A 15,822-nucleotide genomic window follows, 5' to 3' on the forward strand; every position below is an offset into this window, starting at 1 on the left:
GATTAAATAAACTTTATGTTTCAGGCTGTGGATTAAATAAACTTTATGTTTGAGGCTGTGGATTAAATAAACTTTATGTTTCAGGCTGTGGATTAAATAAACTTTATGTTTCAGGCTGTGGACTAATCTTCCATAAACTTTATGTTTCAGGCTGTGGATTAAATAAACTTTATGTTTCTGGCTGTGGATTAAATAAACTTTATGTTTCAGGCTGTGGACTAAACTTCCATAAACTTTATGTTTCAGTCTGTGGATTAAATAAACTTTATGTTTCAGGCTGTGGATTAAATAAACTTTATGTTTCAGGCTGTGGATTAAATAAACTTTATGTTTCAGGCTGTGGATTAAATAAACTTTATGTTTCAGGCTGTGGATTAAATAAACTTTATGTTTGAGGCTGTGGATTAAATAAACTTTATGTTTCAGGCTGTGGATTAAATAAACTTTATGTTTCAGGCTGTGGATTAAATAAACTTTATGTTTCAGGCTGTGGATTAAATAAACTTTATGTTTGAGGCTGTGGATTAAATAAACTTTATGTTTCAGGCTGTGGATTAAATAAACTTTATGTTTCAGGCTGTGGACTAATCTTCCATAAACTTTATGTTTCAGGCTGTGGATTAAATAAACTTTATGTTTCTGGCTGTGGATTAAATAAACTTTATGTTTCAGGCTGTGGACTAAACTTCCATAAACTTTATGTTTCAGTCTGTGGATTAAATAAACTTTATGTTTCAGGCTGTGGACTAAACTTCCATAAACTTTATATTTTAGGCCAGGGGTCTCCAAACTTTTCAGCCCGAGGGCCGCATTAACTATCAAATATTAGTTCGGGGGCCAGAGTTTCTTCCAGGCATCTCTTCGGGGTAGCTGAAATGCCTTTAGTTGGGTGTATAGAAACTATATTTCCCTCTCTTATAGTTATGGGTTCAGAAAATTTCAATGACTAGTTATGTTTGCAGCAGAGGCCTATTGCTATACCCATTCTTCACCAGACATTTATGGACGTGGCTTGCCTACTTTCCAGGAAGTCACCTATTTCCTTTCTTAACTTAAATACTCTGCTCAGAAGTTTCTCACAACTTAGCCATCGTACTGCTGTGTAATATAGTAAATATTGCGATTCTGTGTTTGTATCTTTCAACATGTCGCTAAACTATCTAGGGTTAAGCCCATATGACCTTATTAAATTCACCATCTTCGTTAGGGTATTCAGTACACAGCTTAAGTCCATATATTTAGCACACAAAGCTTGCCGTTTTCACCAATGTCTGCAAAACGGCGGGCAATGGTATTGCAACCAAAGCTACATTTTCAAATTATTTTGAATTTTCTGGGCAAAGTTCCTCAGCCACCTCCAAGAAACATTTTTTCCCGTGGACAAAAAGATCTCCGCGGGCCGGATGAGAGGACCTCGCGGGCCGCATCCGGCCCGCGGGCCGTAGTTTGGAGACCCCTGTTTTAGGCTGTGGACTAAACTTCCATAAACTTTATGTTTCAGGCTGTGGACTAAACTTCCATAAACTTTATGTTTCAGGATGTGGACTAAACTTCCACAAACGCTGTGCTTACAAGATCCCCAACAACTGTGCACACGACAGGTTCAGGCGCTACTCCTCCTCCAGTGTGTCCTTCACCTTGCCACTCAAGGCCGACACCAGTTTGTCCAGCTGTGACAATCAAGTACAGGTACGTGGAGCTGGTCTTACATGGGACTCACTGGATGGGGTAGGTTTGTGGACCTTGTCTTGTTGGTATAAGTTCTGAATATTTTACATGTGACTTAATAGATGGGGTAGGTTTGAGGCATATATTACATGGGACTTTTTTTTCTAAATAATACGGTTATCGGTAAAGTTGTTCTTTCTTTAAAAAAGTAATTACTAGCTATTTATTGAAGTAGTCATAAATTTTGAGACAAGGGCTGAGCCCATGATGAATTGAACCAAGAAAAGAGAGATCTATAGATTTGAAGGGTATTAGTTCACCTATGTCAACATTCCACTGTGCAGATTGGGGAAATCCCATTTGATGTAGTGTAGATAAAAGACTGTATCAATGGGCTGGTTAAGCTGCTTACCTTCAAACACTAGAGAGTAAAGGGAATAATAGTTGCCAGATTTTTAAAAATTTTATGGTGCAGGGTGATTGGATCTGAAATCATGTTTTAAAATGTTTATGTTGTTCTTGTACTGCCAATGTTGGTCATGTTTAAACTGAATCAATTTAATTATATAGTTGTAAGGTTTATTTGGGATGGGGAGGCTATATTAGAAATTATAGAATCTTTTTTTGTTTGGTAAAGATGTAAAATAAGATTTGTTCTGGTAAAGATAGATTAATCCTGGTGTATTTGAAGTATACACAAGCAGTTGCAACAGAAATATCTAGGTATTTGAGTTGTGTGTACTGTTGTGATTGTTAGAACCAAAACATGTGTCACAGAAAAAGTGCTTCCTGGTCCTTATCAAATATTTATGTTTACTGCTGTAATGAAACAGTCAACCAAGGGACACAAATCAAGTGTGATACAGTGCAGCTATTTTACATCATGTGAAGTAGCAATAGGACAGCTAAAGAGCGTATAGCTAGCTGGGGGTGGGTAGCTAGCAGAGGTGTAGTTGTAGCTAGCTAGCTGAGATGTATCGGTGTAGTTGTGTGCTAGCTAGCATAGGTGCAGTTGTAGGCTAGCTAGCATAGGTGCAGTTGTAGGCTAGCGAGCAGAGATGTAGTTGTAGGCTAGCTAGCTGAGAAGTAGGCTAGCTAGCGGTGTAGTTGTGTGCTAGCTAGCATAGGTGTAGTTGTGTCCTAGCTAGCATAGGTGCAGTTGTAGGCTAGCTAGGTGAGGTGTAGTTGTAGGCTAGCTTGCAGAGGTGCAGGCTAGTTTGCAGAGGTGTAGTTGTAGGCTAGCTAGCTGAGGTGTAGTTGTTGGATAGCTGAGGTGTAGTTGTAAGCTAGCTAGCAGAGGTAGTTGTAGGCTAGCTAGCAGAGGCGCAGTTCTGGGCTAGCTAGCTGACATAGTAAACAAGCCTCTACAAGCTATGGTTTGGGTTATGTTGGGCATCAGATGTTTCCTAACCCTTCAGTTAATTGCTATTTTAGATCCTGTACTGCAGTGTTGATTAATGTATGTATAGGTTTCCAGCACGACACTGACACAACTATTTTTAAAAGTTAATACATTAATTTCTTCCATTATAAAATTATTTTTTTTTTAATTTTGTTTGTGTTAATAACAACTGCAATTAGTTTTTCAATAATGTTCATTTTAAAATTCCATAAAAGTAAATGTCTGGTTATAAAGCATAGATTAGTTTTAATTCTCCGAACACCTTAATCTTGTTCATGTGAACTAGGTTAGCTCATGTCCCTAAGGCCCAGCCTTCACTTTATTTATAGCACCTGTCTCTTCCCATAATCGCACTTTTTAAAAAACCCTTTTTTTAAAGAAACAAACTAGTTTAATGCTGTTGTGTCTGTTCTATTTATAGCGTTTTCATGTCACATTCCCCTTGCTCCAACACACATTAAGGCTATAAATAAATTCTCTTTTTCTCTCCAGCTAATGTGGCTATATATTATAATGTGTTGTTTGACATGTTTTATGTTCTCTTTTCCATGTATGTGTGTTATTGTGTGAAATGTTATCCGGCATTAGGTGCCAGTTGTAGCAGTCAGGTCTTGCTTTATTGGGTTGATCGTTCACACTGTGACTTAATATTACATTAGTGTCACAGGCAGGAACTGTTTGGGGGAGAGGGGTGTGTCTGCTGTAGTAGCCTTAATGAAGTATATAATATTTCTACTAGAGTAACTGACTGGCTTAACTACAGTGAACTAAAAAGACTTCAGTCTCTCTTCAAGCTTTGTCTTAGATCTCTCTGTTTATCCATTTGTTTGGGGTCGAAGTAGGGTCAACTCAATTTGGACTTAATTACACACAAATGGAATGCAAAGAATAAATTTGGTACTAATTGTTTTAAAACTTAAGTTCCACTTACTATTTTTTTTTAATTTGTGGTTACTTAAGTGTTGAGAATAAAACAAGTACAAAACCTTTTATAATAACAAGTTTCTAAATCCACATTTGTAATGCTTTAACAAATGTGTTTTTATAAAGATATTGTCACTTTTTAAATTACTTTTGTGGTTTAAACTTATTGTCATCTGACTGAAAAATGTTTGCATATCATTTTATATTTGTCCAACTTGACTGTTTCCAACTTTTATATTATTCTTTTATGTCTACGAAAAGTTTTGTGTTTTGTGGGTACCAAATCCGCCAATTAAAATTCACCTTTTTTTCTCATCACTAAAGACGTTGTTGAGTGTCCCATCCCCTGGGCCAACACCCCCCTCACCCAGCAGTGGACGCTCCAAGTCATGGACAGGCAGACCTATCTGGCTGGAGCGAGAGTACGCCAGCCGCATCAAGGTGCCGCATACCTTTGTTGTCCACAACTACACACGACCCACCCAGTGCCAGTACTGCAAGAAACTCCTGCGAGGCATTATACGCCAGGGGATGCAATGCAAAGGTTAACGTCTCCTACTTTTGTAGAAGTACTCCATATTTCATTTTATTATACTCCTTTACTTTGACATAAATACTCCATATTTCATTTTATTACACTCCTTTACTTTGACATAAATACTCCATATTTCATTTTTTTATGCTCCTTTACTTTGACATAAATACTCCATCCATTCATTTTAAAAACTGTCGTTATTGAAAGTTTAATTTAAACGTAATGAACCTCACCAGACTGCAAGTTTAACACACACAGGAGGTGCGCGCCACTGGTACCCAATGACTGCGCTGGTGAACTTCCCTATGATGGTGTAGAAGGTAAACACCCATGTTGTTGGTTGATCCTAGCATCTGTTTCTACCACATGTTCTAACATGGAATCTATTGTAGATTTTACTAAGAGTTTGTCTGAGTGAATGTTGTAACATTAGTGTAGAGGCTAATTTCAATTTAGAACTGAGCTTGCTTCAAAAACTAAATGTATGTTTATGTATGGGTATATGTAAATATATATATAATATATATACATATATATAATATATATATATATATTTATATATATATATATACATATATATATATATATATATATATATATATATATATATATATATATATATATATATATATATACACATATATATATATATATACACACACACACATATATATATGTGTATATATATATATATATACATATATATATATATATGTTTATTAACATAGACATGAAAATCTTGCTAACAGGCTAGCAACTAGCCAGCCCAGCTGTCAGCTATGAATTGAAAAACATGGCTATTTAGGCTATTTAATACAAATCTGATTTTAGAAAATAATTCTAGAAAAATTTGTAATAAGAAGAAAATACTTCAATTGATATCATTTGTAAACTGACAGCAATTGACACGATGTTATAGGACAAACATTTAAGAGTGAACTTAAAAGTAAAACATGAATACAGAGCAGTAGATGACATGAAGCAAAAATAGCCAGCCTTTTGTCTTCACTAGTAAACATAACATTAAACAAAGTGTTATCTTCCCTTTGTTCTCTCTATGTTGTAGTTTAAATGATTTGTAAGTTAGTTTTTATTCTTAACTTTTTAATCCTAGACCTTGCATATTCGTAGAAGAAAATTAATTTGCTTACATTAAAAATGTATATTACTCCATTAATGTCTAATATGATCTTGTTAATGTTGAAGTAGTTTTTGTGTAGAGAAATTGTTTGTGTTTTGTGTAGAGAAATTGTTTGTGTTGTGTGTGGTGTTGAGAACTGCTTGAAGTTGTGAAGATTAACATTGCACGTGTTTTAAATAGAATTATTTTAACCAATCATCTTGGTTTGTCTTTGACCCTAACAGAAGTGCTTATTTAAACAAGTGAGTTTTAACCACATCAACATTTAACCACTTTGTTTTTCTTACCAGTGTGCATTTTCTTTTTAATAACATTTTTTTTTTTAGTATTCTTGCTAAATATTTGTATGTTTTTTTATAGATAATATGAGAAATGCTTTTTTTAAATTTGTCCCATTGGAATAAATACTTTTTTTCCCCACATTGTCCAGAGTTAAAAATATATATATACTTTATTATTTTTAGAAACATCTATTTATAAATTAATTATTATACTAAAACATTTTAATTGCCCACATAATTTTTTTAAATATAAGTTTAGGACAAGTTTATTTAATCAGTAGCTCCCAATGTTATTATGTGCAATGTTGGTTTGAGTAACTTGACAATTTCAGCAGTTTTTTGTTTTCTTCTGTCTCTGTGTTTGTTTGTTGTTGATGTGTGGTGGTGGTGGTGTGGTGGACAGCACTATCAGAATCTATTGACCACGCAGATCAAGACGACACCTTCCCTGACAACATGGAGGGACAGGATGACGGCACCCCGTCAGTGACAGATGATGATGACTCTGAGGATGTCGAGCCTAAACCACCTCTCAGGTAGTGTCTAAATGTCATTCTATAAACTGCCTCTATTGTCTAAATGTCATTCTATAAACCTCTTCTATTGTCTAAATGTCATTCTATAAACCTCTTCTATTGTCTAAATGTCATTTTATAAACCTCTTCTATTGTTTAAATGTCATTCTATAAACCTCTTCTATTGTCTAAATGTCATTCTTTAAAATATTTACTCTATGTATTTGTAGCCCGGGAAAAAAAGTAAAATAAAACAAAACACACCAAAGAAACAATAATGTTTCTGAAGCTTTAACACAAATGTTAAAAACAATATTCTAAAATCCAAATGATAATTCATTAATAAGTTTTAGTTCAGTAGACTAATTTTAATCTAACTGTAATGATATTTTCATGAAATGTTCGCCCAACTTCAAATCTCAAAGTATTACAGCTTGTTGTTATCAAACTATACACGAGTTAATATTGTAACCCCCACAAAGCTCTAGCAGATGTTTTCTCCCCTACAGTCCCATAGACAGCAGCAACATTCCATTGATGAGAGTTGTCCAGTCAGTGAAACACACCAAGAGAGCAGGTTCCAGGATACTGAAGGAAGGCTGGATGGTCCACTGTACTGACAAGGATAAAATGGTGACTCTTCTTTGTTTTAGAATCAGTTAAAACCCTGAGTTAAAATTTTTGGTTCTTTTATTAGTGAAACACATGTAAATAAAATTAATTAGTTTTCTTTTTTTATAAGTCTCTTAAACTAATTTGTTCCCTTTTTTATAATATGGTAGTTAAATTTTTTTTTAAATTAAATTTCTTAAGTGAAGTACTAGTGTGTTCCTGTTTTAATAAGGTAGTTACAATTAGTTCATTTTTTTAAATAAGTTTCTTAAATGAACTAATTTGGTCTTTCTTTTAATACAGTTTCTTTTAATACAGTAGTTAAAATTAATTTGTTCTTTTTTGTTTTAATAAGCTCTATTGTGTTTCTGTCTACAGAGAAAAAGACATTTCTGGCGACTGGATCCAAAGTCCATCTATTTATTTATAGATGAGAAATCAACAAGGTATTATAAGGTAGGAGTCACATGGTCTTTAAAAGAAATGTGGTCAGTCTAATTGCCCAGGGGTAAATAAAAGGTCAGGAAATGTTAGCATCTAGTCTTTAATGTCATGGTGTCAGTATTGGTTATCAAAGACCTTACTTGTACTCATCTACAGCTCTGTTTACTCATTTCATGGCAGTTTGAAAATTACTAGAAATCTGTGAGAGAAGATTATTTATTTACTAAAAATACTTGTATTATATTCCAGTTAAATTATTTAATTTTAAATAGTAATACTGTAGTAGTTGTTTTTGTTGAGAAGAAGAAGGCTTTCATTAATTCAATGACACATTTTTAAATGAAATTCCTGTTTTTGTAAAAAAAAATGTGACTATTAAGTAAAAGCAAATGTTCAGTTAGCATGATCCATGATAAGCTGTAGAAGAGTGCCCATTTTTTTTTATTGTATATTCATTGTTAGGTGCACATGGGTTTTCGAAAAATATATCCATCTCTTAAAAACCATTTTTCCCCAATTTTTGTAGTTAAATATGTCCAGGATTTTTAAAAAAATATATCAAAGTCTTTAAATACCATTTTTTGTCAATCGTTAACAAAATAAATCTGTTGTTCAATAAGTTAACTGTTGTTTTTTTAAACTTGTCAGAAAATAGATTTAAACAGTATTACGGGTGTTGAATCAGCCAAAGCCCCCAAAGGCCAGGACTACTCCAGGTTTCCTCATGTGTTTGAGTTCTCCACGGATTCTATGACGTACTATGTGGGGGAGGACCCCACCTACGGCCAGGAATCAAACATCGTTGTTTCCCCTGAGAGTGGGGTGGGGCTGGAGCAGGCGCGCCACTGGGAGCACGCCATCCGCCAGGCGTTGATGCCTGTCACTCCACAGCCCAGTGTTGCTAATCTCCCTGGTAAACTTGCTACTCAATAATTTTGATGTATAATTGATGTCCTGCTTTTAGTTTTCTTTAGTACAAATCATTACTTGTAAATTTTCAAAGGGGCGCATCATGCAAGTACGCTTAATAATGTTAAATAATGGTACAAGTGTTAAAAGTTTAACTTGTTTAAATAAGTTTTTAAGTTTAGCTTATTTAAGAATAGAATACTAAACTATAGAACAGATAAACAAAACAGCTGTTACATGAACCTTTTGTTTTGCAGCAGACAGTAATGGCAATGATGAGAACCAAAAACCTGGACAGGTAAGTGTCTGATAGATCAGCTGGTTAACAAAATTACACAGGTGTATCTCAATTTTATGGTGTAGAACTGCTAATGTTTATTTTAATGGCACCATACTATACTCTGTTATAAAGTGAAAAATACTTAAAAGGTTAAATTATAAATTATAATTAAAACATTTTCAGTGTTATCATCCTAAATTTAAAATATTTCCATTTAATCATTCTTCAAATCTTCCAACAAATAAACCAATCAAGTTGCAAATGTTAACAAACCATAACGCCATTGTTTCAGGCTGAAATCAGCCACCTGTACCAGATAATTCCAGAGGATGTTTTAGGTTCTGGCCAGTTTGGAATTGTCTATGGAGGTAAAAAAAATATTTGCGTGAATTATTTTGTGCAATACACTATACTAGTCATTGAACATATTTTCTAAAATGATGTGAATTATGAGTAATTAAATGATTAAATGAGCAAAGGATCGTACTATAAGTATGATCATTTGCATTAGGGACATTTGCTTATTTTAAGGACTAAAATATATTCATTGTGTCATCAAATTAAAAAATTATTATATGAACTACTATTTTTTTTGTTACCTTTATATTTTACTTTTTAATTTTATTTTATTTTTAAAACTTTTCCTCAGGTCGGCATAAGAAAACAAATCGTGAAGTTGCGATTAAAGTGATTGACAAAATGAGATTCCCCACCAAACAAGAGGCTCAGCTAAAAATAGAAGTGGAGATTTTAAAGGTACTATTTTTAGCTTGATGATCTTAGCCACCACAATATCTAAAGAAGCTGCTCTTGTACCACTAACACTGTAATAAACATCTAGCTTTTACTTGTCCCTCTGCTTTTGATTCTATGTCACCTTTTATGTGATTAAGTTAATTATCTTTCATTAGTTCCATGTTTTGACATAATGTTTATTCGACCATCACTTGGTTTACAAAAGGAGCTCTGTCTGGCCAAGACTAAGTTTAACTCGGTTTGTTTTGTTTCCTTGACCAGAACTTACATCACCCAGGTGTGGTCAACTTGGAGCAGATGTTTGAAACTAACGAGAGGGTCAGTGTGGAGATTTGTTACTTTAATTAATGAGTTTACTTTTACTTTAACTAATGAGCGAGTCGGTGTAGAGATTTATTATTATTTTAATTAATGTGAGGATTGGAGTGGAGATTTATTATTACTTTAATGTGAGGGTTCGTGTGGAGATTTCTAATTACTCCAAGAAATCGTGGCCATGCAACCTTTAGCCTTTCACTGGTACCATACTGAGGCCTCTCTAGTCATAGAAAATCTCTCTCAACTAGGGCACACATTTTGTTAAAGAAGTAACTCATTATCAACTGTTTAAAGATAACCATTTTCTCTCCTAGATATTTGTTGTGATGGAGAAGTTAAAAGGTGATATGTTAGAAATGATTTTATCTAGTCCGAAAGGTCGTCTCAGTGAGAGGGTCACTAAATTCCTTATATCCCAGGTAATCCTTCAGTGGCACTGGCTACTTCCATTCTAAATGACCATTTTTACAATGTAAATTTTTATGAATTTTTTTTATTAACACAATTTCAAATATAATGTAACATTTCATGTGAACAATGTCGCCCTGTATTTGTTTAAGTGTTGATTTACTAAGGCAAAAAAATATATTTTTGTCTCCAGATCCTGATTGCCTTAAAACATTTGCATTCCAAGTGTATTGTCCACTGTGACCTCAAACCAGAGAATGTTCTACTCTCTTCCGAGACTGCATTTCCTCAGGTAGAACCACCTTTTTTGTTGAACTAGCTCATACGTACCTTCACTTTTTTGTTATGCTCAAACTTCCTTTTTTTTATTTTTATTGCTCATTTATTTTAATGTTTGTAAATTCGCAGTGATAAAGTTAGTTCTGATTTTTGCTTACAAGTAAAGTTATGTGATAATTTTAGATTAATTTTGTGATGTAAAATGTATTAAATTCCTGCAGATTAATTTTTTGATGAATTTAGTACCCGTTGATTAATTTTACTATGAAATGTATGTTTAATTTTGTGATGACTATATTACCTTGAGTGTAGACCTGTAGGTAACTTTTCATTTCTACTCAATGATTTTTTCTATACATTCAAGGTGAAACTCTGTGACTTTGGCTTTGCTAGAATCATTGGAGAAAAATCATTCCGTCGCTCTGTAGTTGGAACCCCTGCATATCTAGGTATGTTAACACCTGCACAGTGAGATATGTTAACACTTGCACAGTGTGATATGTTAACACCTGTACAGTGAGATATGTTAATACCTGCATGGTGACATATGTTAACACCTGCACAGTGAGGTATGTCAACACCTGTACAGTGAAGTATGTTAACACCTGTACAGTGAGATATGTTAACACCTACACAGTGAGGTATGTTAACACCTGCACAGTGAGGTATGTTAACACCTGTACAGTGAGGTATGTTAACATATGCACAGTGAGGTATGTTAACAATAGCACAGTGAGATATGTTAACACATGCATATTGAGGTATTCAAGTTATTCAATAACGGTAACAACAGTAGGCAAGGAGGCCTTTTTTCACATTGGCTGTTTAAAAAAAAACATAACAGCATTTTAATAAAAAGCAATGGAGTAGTAAACACATAGCAGTAACATAGCATTAAAAAATTTGGAATAAAGAAATAATATTACTTAGTTATAATACTAAATGAGATATAATAATATAATAGGTGAATGAGAAATGTTGCAATGAGTCAGTTAAGGAGGTCATTGTATAATTGTTGTTTTAGTTTCGTTTTGAGGTATTAGTTACATTGCTTCTTAGCTATCATAAGATCAGGTATTATTCTCAATATCATTGAATCAATGTTCCTTTCATTTTGTAGGTTGACTCAACTTTCTCAATTGTTATGTTAATTTCTGTTATTTGATTTTAATTTCTAACTTGTTTTTATTTTTATTGCTTGACTTAAAACTCCTGACATGAAACTTTAATATTTGATATTTGACTTCAGCTCCTGAGGTGTTAAAAAGAAAAGGCTACAACCGGTCCTTAGACATGTGGTCAGTTGGTGTTGTAGTTTATGTCAGGTAAGTGGCTAATTATCCTCTGACCTAAATATCCTCTGACCAAAATGCCCTCTGACCTAAATATTCTCTTACGTAAATATCATTTTGTATCACTTACTCATTCATGTGCATGGTTCTAGTTTATCATTTTCTCATTGAAGTGCATGTTTTCAGTGTATCACTCACTGATTGTTTTAAATGAAACCAGCGACAAAATCATTCTTCCACACATACTGATGTAGTTCATCCATCAAATTATAAAATGTCCTAATGATTTCAAATCCATCACAAGCTGAAAAATCAATTACTGGTTGAATGATGAATGATTTAAAATAACTCAGTGGTTGAATGATGAATGATTTAAAATCACTCACTGGTTGAGTGATGAATGATTTAAAATAACTCAGTGGTTGAATGATGAATGATTAAAAATCATTCACTGGTTGAGTGATGAATGATTTCAAATCACCCAGTGGTTGAATGATTTAAACCACTCAGTGGTTGAATGATGAATGATTAAAATCACTCAGTGGTTGAATGAATGCTTTCTGTCTCCTCCAGCCTTAGTGGAACATTCCCTTTTAATGAAGACGAAGAGATATCAGACCAAATTCAGAACGCATCTTTCATGTATCCCCCCAACCCATGGAAGGACATATCACAGGAAGGTAATGCTTTCTTTATTTGAACTCTTTGAAAATTAATTTATTTTCTAAATCAAATGCTGTGTTAATTTTGGTTGTTTGTTATTACAAATGTACCAAAAAATAAATTAGCTTATCTGTTATTTTGGTTTTTTTTTTTATTTGTTAATTAAAATCTAAAGATTGTAGCAATTGTATGCATTGACGTATTTTTTATTTTTATTATAAACTTTTTATAATTTAAGGCATTGATTTAATCTCCAACCTTTTACAAGTTAAGATGCGCAAGAGGTTTACAGTTGATAAGTCCTTGAACCATGTATTTCTGCAGGTAAGAATTCCTGGCTTTATTCTACTCTATTTAATGTTGGCATCAAACATTAGTTCCAACACAATCAGGTAGAAACCACTGGACTGCTGTACTTCTGCTGTGTGGCCACTTGTTGGGTGGACACTCTTTGATTTTATCTCTTTTTCTCTTCTGCCCAGGACACATTGACTGACACAGAAAACACTTTCAACTTTTGTCGGTCTCTGACAACTTTGTTTGCAGTTCCCCAAGACAGTCTGACTCATCAGTTGTTTTTCAACTGTGCATCTCCATATCTCCCTAAGCCTTCCCTGTTTTCTTTATTTACCACAATAGCTGTATTTTCATTTGATCTCTATGTGGCCCATTCAGGGTCAACTTTTTTCAATTATCTCTGAAAGGGCCCCCATTTCCATTTCTTTTAGTAACCTATCAGACACATGGTTTGGCTTAGTTAGTTTCCCTTGACTTTTATTTTTAGTAACCAATCAGACACAAGATTTGGCTGAGTTAAATCCCCTTGACTTTTATTTTAGGACTACCAAACCTGGTGTGACCTGCGTATCTTGGAGAGACAGGTAGGCATCAGGTACCTCACCCATGAGTCTGACGATGAAAGGTGGGAGAAATACCGCCAGGAGAGGAACCTAAAAACCTGGGATGAGATTGGTCAGAAAGGTGTGAATGAAAAATACTCATTCAGCAAATTTCGCGAAAAGCAAGCTAATAATCATAACAAAGCAGCTTCATGACATGACCACTGTGCTATTTGCTCTGTATTGTATGCGGCCACCCTATGCTCGCTACACTTGTACACAAAACAATTCTCAATTTCTCTTCCTCTTTTTTTATTTTATTCATGTTGTGCTTTTACTTCCATACTTTCCAACTTCTTGTGTTACTTTGACCACAGAGAATGTTGCGGTATTTACACTAAACTATGCAGCATGACTCTGCTCCTAGGCTGAAACACTTAATTACATTATTGTTACTCAGGTAGAGATGGGACTGATGATCTGATGGCTAAACCAGTTTTGTTCCCTTGTTTTGATCACATGGTGGTTTTAATAATTTTTTTTTAACTTTGCAGATAAATCTATCTATTTACTAGATCTAGATCTATTTATAAAAAAAGTTTTCAACAATAAAAAGTTAGAATTATTTACAACAAAGTATCAAGAGTTTTATAGACAATTTTCGCCTCAGTTATCTTTATGCATAATATTAATAATAATATTTTTAAAAATTTAATCTCTAACTACTTTCATCACATTATGCCAGAAATTATAGTAATTATACATACATGTTATTTTAAAATGATGGCATTATTGATTATTTTGATAAAAATAAAACTTAATTTTTTTTTTCATTTGAATAGTTGAGGTCCATAATTCAATTTTTTGGTCTCTTTTTTTTAAATAAACAGCACAAAGATAACACAAATATGGCTTTTGTCTGATCACCTTATTTACTTAAAATTATTTTACTCTAAAGTAAGAAATTTTCATACATACTGTTAAGTGCCTTAATAATTTTTGAAAGGTGGTTTGTTTTGTTGTGTTTTGTTTTTCAACTTTTGTATTTAGCAAGGGACTTGTTGGTTGTGAAACTGGTATTTTTAACATGGAAACTGTATAAACCTCCCACCCACCCTGTACATATCTTCGTCTTTTACATGAATTTATTATAGACAGTGAGAACTGTTGCTGCTGAGGTGTCTGCTTCTATGTGTTCCACATAAGCTTCACATCGCCAGTGTGTCTATGCTAATTGTTGTCAACACTTGTATGATTGGTAGTCATCCTTAATTTTAAATGATCAGTTTCATATTACAATGATGGCATAATATTTCTATCCTTCATTTATAAATAGCCCCCTATAGTATTTGAAATAAATGAAAAGGTTTTTGATTGTTGAAGTGTATTTAGAGATAGGAATTAACTCCCCTCTTCTTTGACCTCAGTGGATTTCTCTACGGGCCTAAGATAAATTAAAGCTAATACAGAGCTTTTCATTCAAAGTGTTCAAGTATTTTAATAAGGATATGGTATTTTAAATACGTCTTATCGGTTGATCCTATGTAGGTAAACAAACTTGTTTTATCTATCTAATAAAGAATGTTCAATTCTCATGATTATAATTATAATAAATCTAAATTGCTTTCACTTTTTATTATATTTTGCTAATTGTATACAATTAAATTATGCCAGACAGAAAGATTTATTTTACCATAGGCCTACTGATTCATTTTTTACCCCATTTTCCACTCATGAAAATTATTTAGAAACAGTGAGTTTTAACTTTTTGGTGTGTGACGTGTTTCAGCTTACCCTGGTATCTTTCATTTTCTCAGATTTAAATATTGTGTTGTGAAGTTTTCTTGAATGAATTTGTATATGCATTTGGTAAATTATTTACAGCTGTTCAAAACAGTAATTTTAAGGTTGTTAAAAAACTTTTGAAGGTTTTTTTCAAGGTGTTTAGCTGTTTGTTTTATAGTTTCAGATAATACAAGATTACTATATTTCTATTTATAAAGTTATATTTACTATTGAGTTGGCATATTTTCTTATGTATCAACACGTGTGATATTCTGCAAGGGGCATATAATAACAATTGTGCATGTCAATTCTTTGATCACTCAGTAGTAGGATTTGCTACAAATTTTTTTTTTAGTAAAAATTTCTAAAACTGTTTGCTTGTTCTTTTCTTTCAAAATATCAATTTTTTAAAATTATGGATAGGACAAGAGATATTCAAAATTAATAAGGATAAACAACTATGTACTTTTCTTAACAATATTAGAAAAAGATCACTAGAATCTATATTCTAAATTATATTTGTATAACTTATGCCATAATCTAAATTACAACAATTTACAATAATAAAAATCAAGGCTATTCTATTTTGTGTCAAAGATTTATAGTACATAAACATGTAAATTAAACCATGTTTGATTAGAATCACTATATTTTAGCTCTGAAAATTAAAATGTTGGTTGGTTGTGAAGTTCTGTTGATCTTAAAATCAATGTAAACATTACTCTGCTTTCTTTTAGCAGTAATCACTGTCCATACCTCTATATATTTGTT

General features: G+C 33.1%; 1 protein-coding gene across 6 annotated transcripts in view; it reads left to right on the top strand.

The window, feature by feature from the left end:
* The window catches only part of LOC131927724 (serine/threonine-protein kinase D1), a 61,035-nt gene that overhangs the window by 40,749 nt on the left and 4,464 nt on the right, over positions 1–15,822 (top strand). For 5 of the 6 annotated variants that reach the window (XM_059283507.1, XM_059283504.1, XM_059283502.1 and 2 more), the window contains 18 exons: positions 1,538–1,689; positions 4,319–4,538; positions 4,766–4,849; positions 6,355–6,487; positions 6,976–7,099; positions 7,457–7,534; positions 8,171–8,435; positions 8,689–8,729; positions 9,004–9,079; positions 9,361–9,467; positions 9,729–9,785; positions 10,100–10,204; positions 10,387–10,485; positions 10,837–10,921; positions 11,722–11,797; positions 12,338–12,444; positions 12,666–12,751; positions 13,267–13,408. In XM_059283507.1, coding sequence (XP_059139490.1) covers positions 1,538–1,689; positions 4,319–4,538; positions 4,766–4,849; positions 6,355–6,487; positions 6,976–7,099; positions 7,457–7,534; positions 8,171–8,435; positions 8,689–8,729; positions 9,004–9,079; positions 9,361–9,467; positions 9,729–9,785; positions 10,100–10,204; positions 10,387–10,485; positions 10,837–10,921; positions 11,722–11,797; positions 12,338–12,444; positions 12,666–12,751; positions 13,267–13,408 — 2,037 coding nt within the window. The remainder of the gene's footprint in view (positions 1–1,537; positions 1,690–4,318; positions 4,539–4,765; positions 4,850–6,354; positions 6,488–6,975; positions 7,100–7,456; positions 7,535–8,170; positions 8,436–8,688; positions 8,730–9,003; positions 9,080–9,360; positions 9,468–9,728; positions 9,786–10,099; positions 10,205–10,386; positions 10,486–10,836; positions 10,922–11,721; positions 11,798–12,337; positions 12,445–12,665; positions 12,752–13,266; positions 13,409–15,822) is intronic. The other variant, XM_059283503.1, reaches the window with a different exon arrangement.

This window comes from Physella acuta, unplaced genomic scaffold (genome assembly GCF_028476545.2).
Source record: "Physella acuta isolate Inbredline_101_S28 unplaced genomic scaffold, ASM2847654v3 ptg001434l, whole genome shotgun sequence".
Lineage (NCBI taxonomy): Eukaryota > Metazoa > Mollusca > Gastropoda > Physidae > Physella > Physella acuta.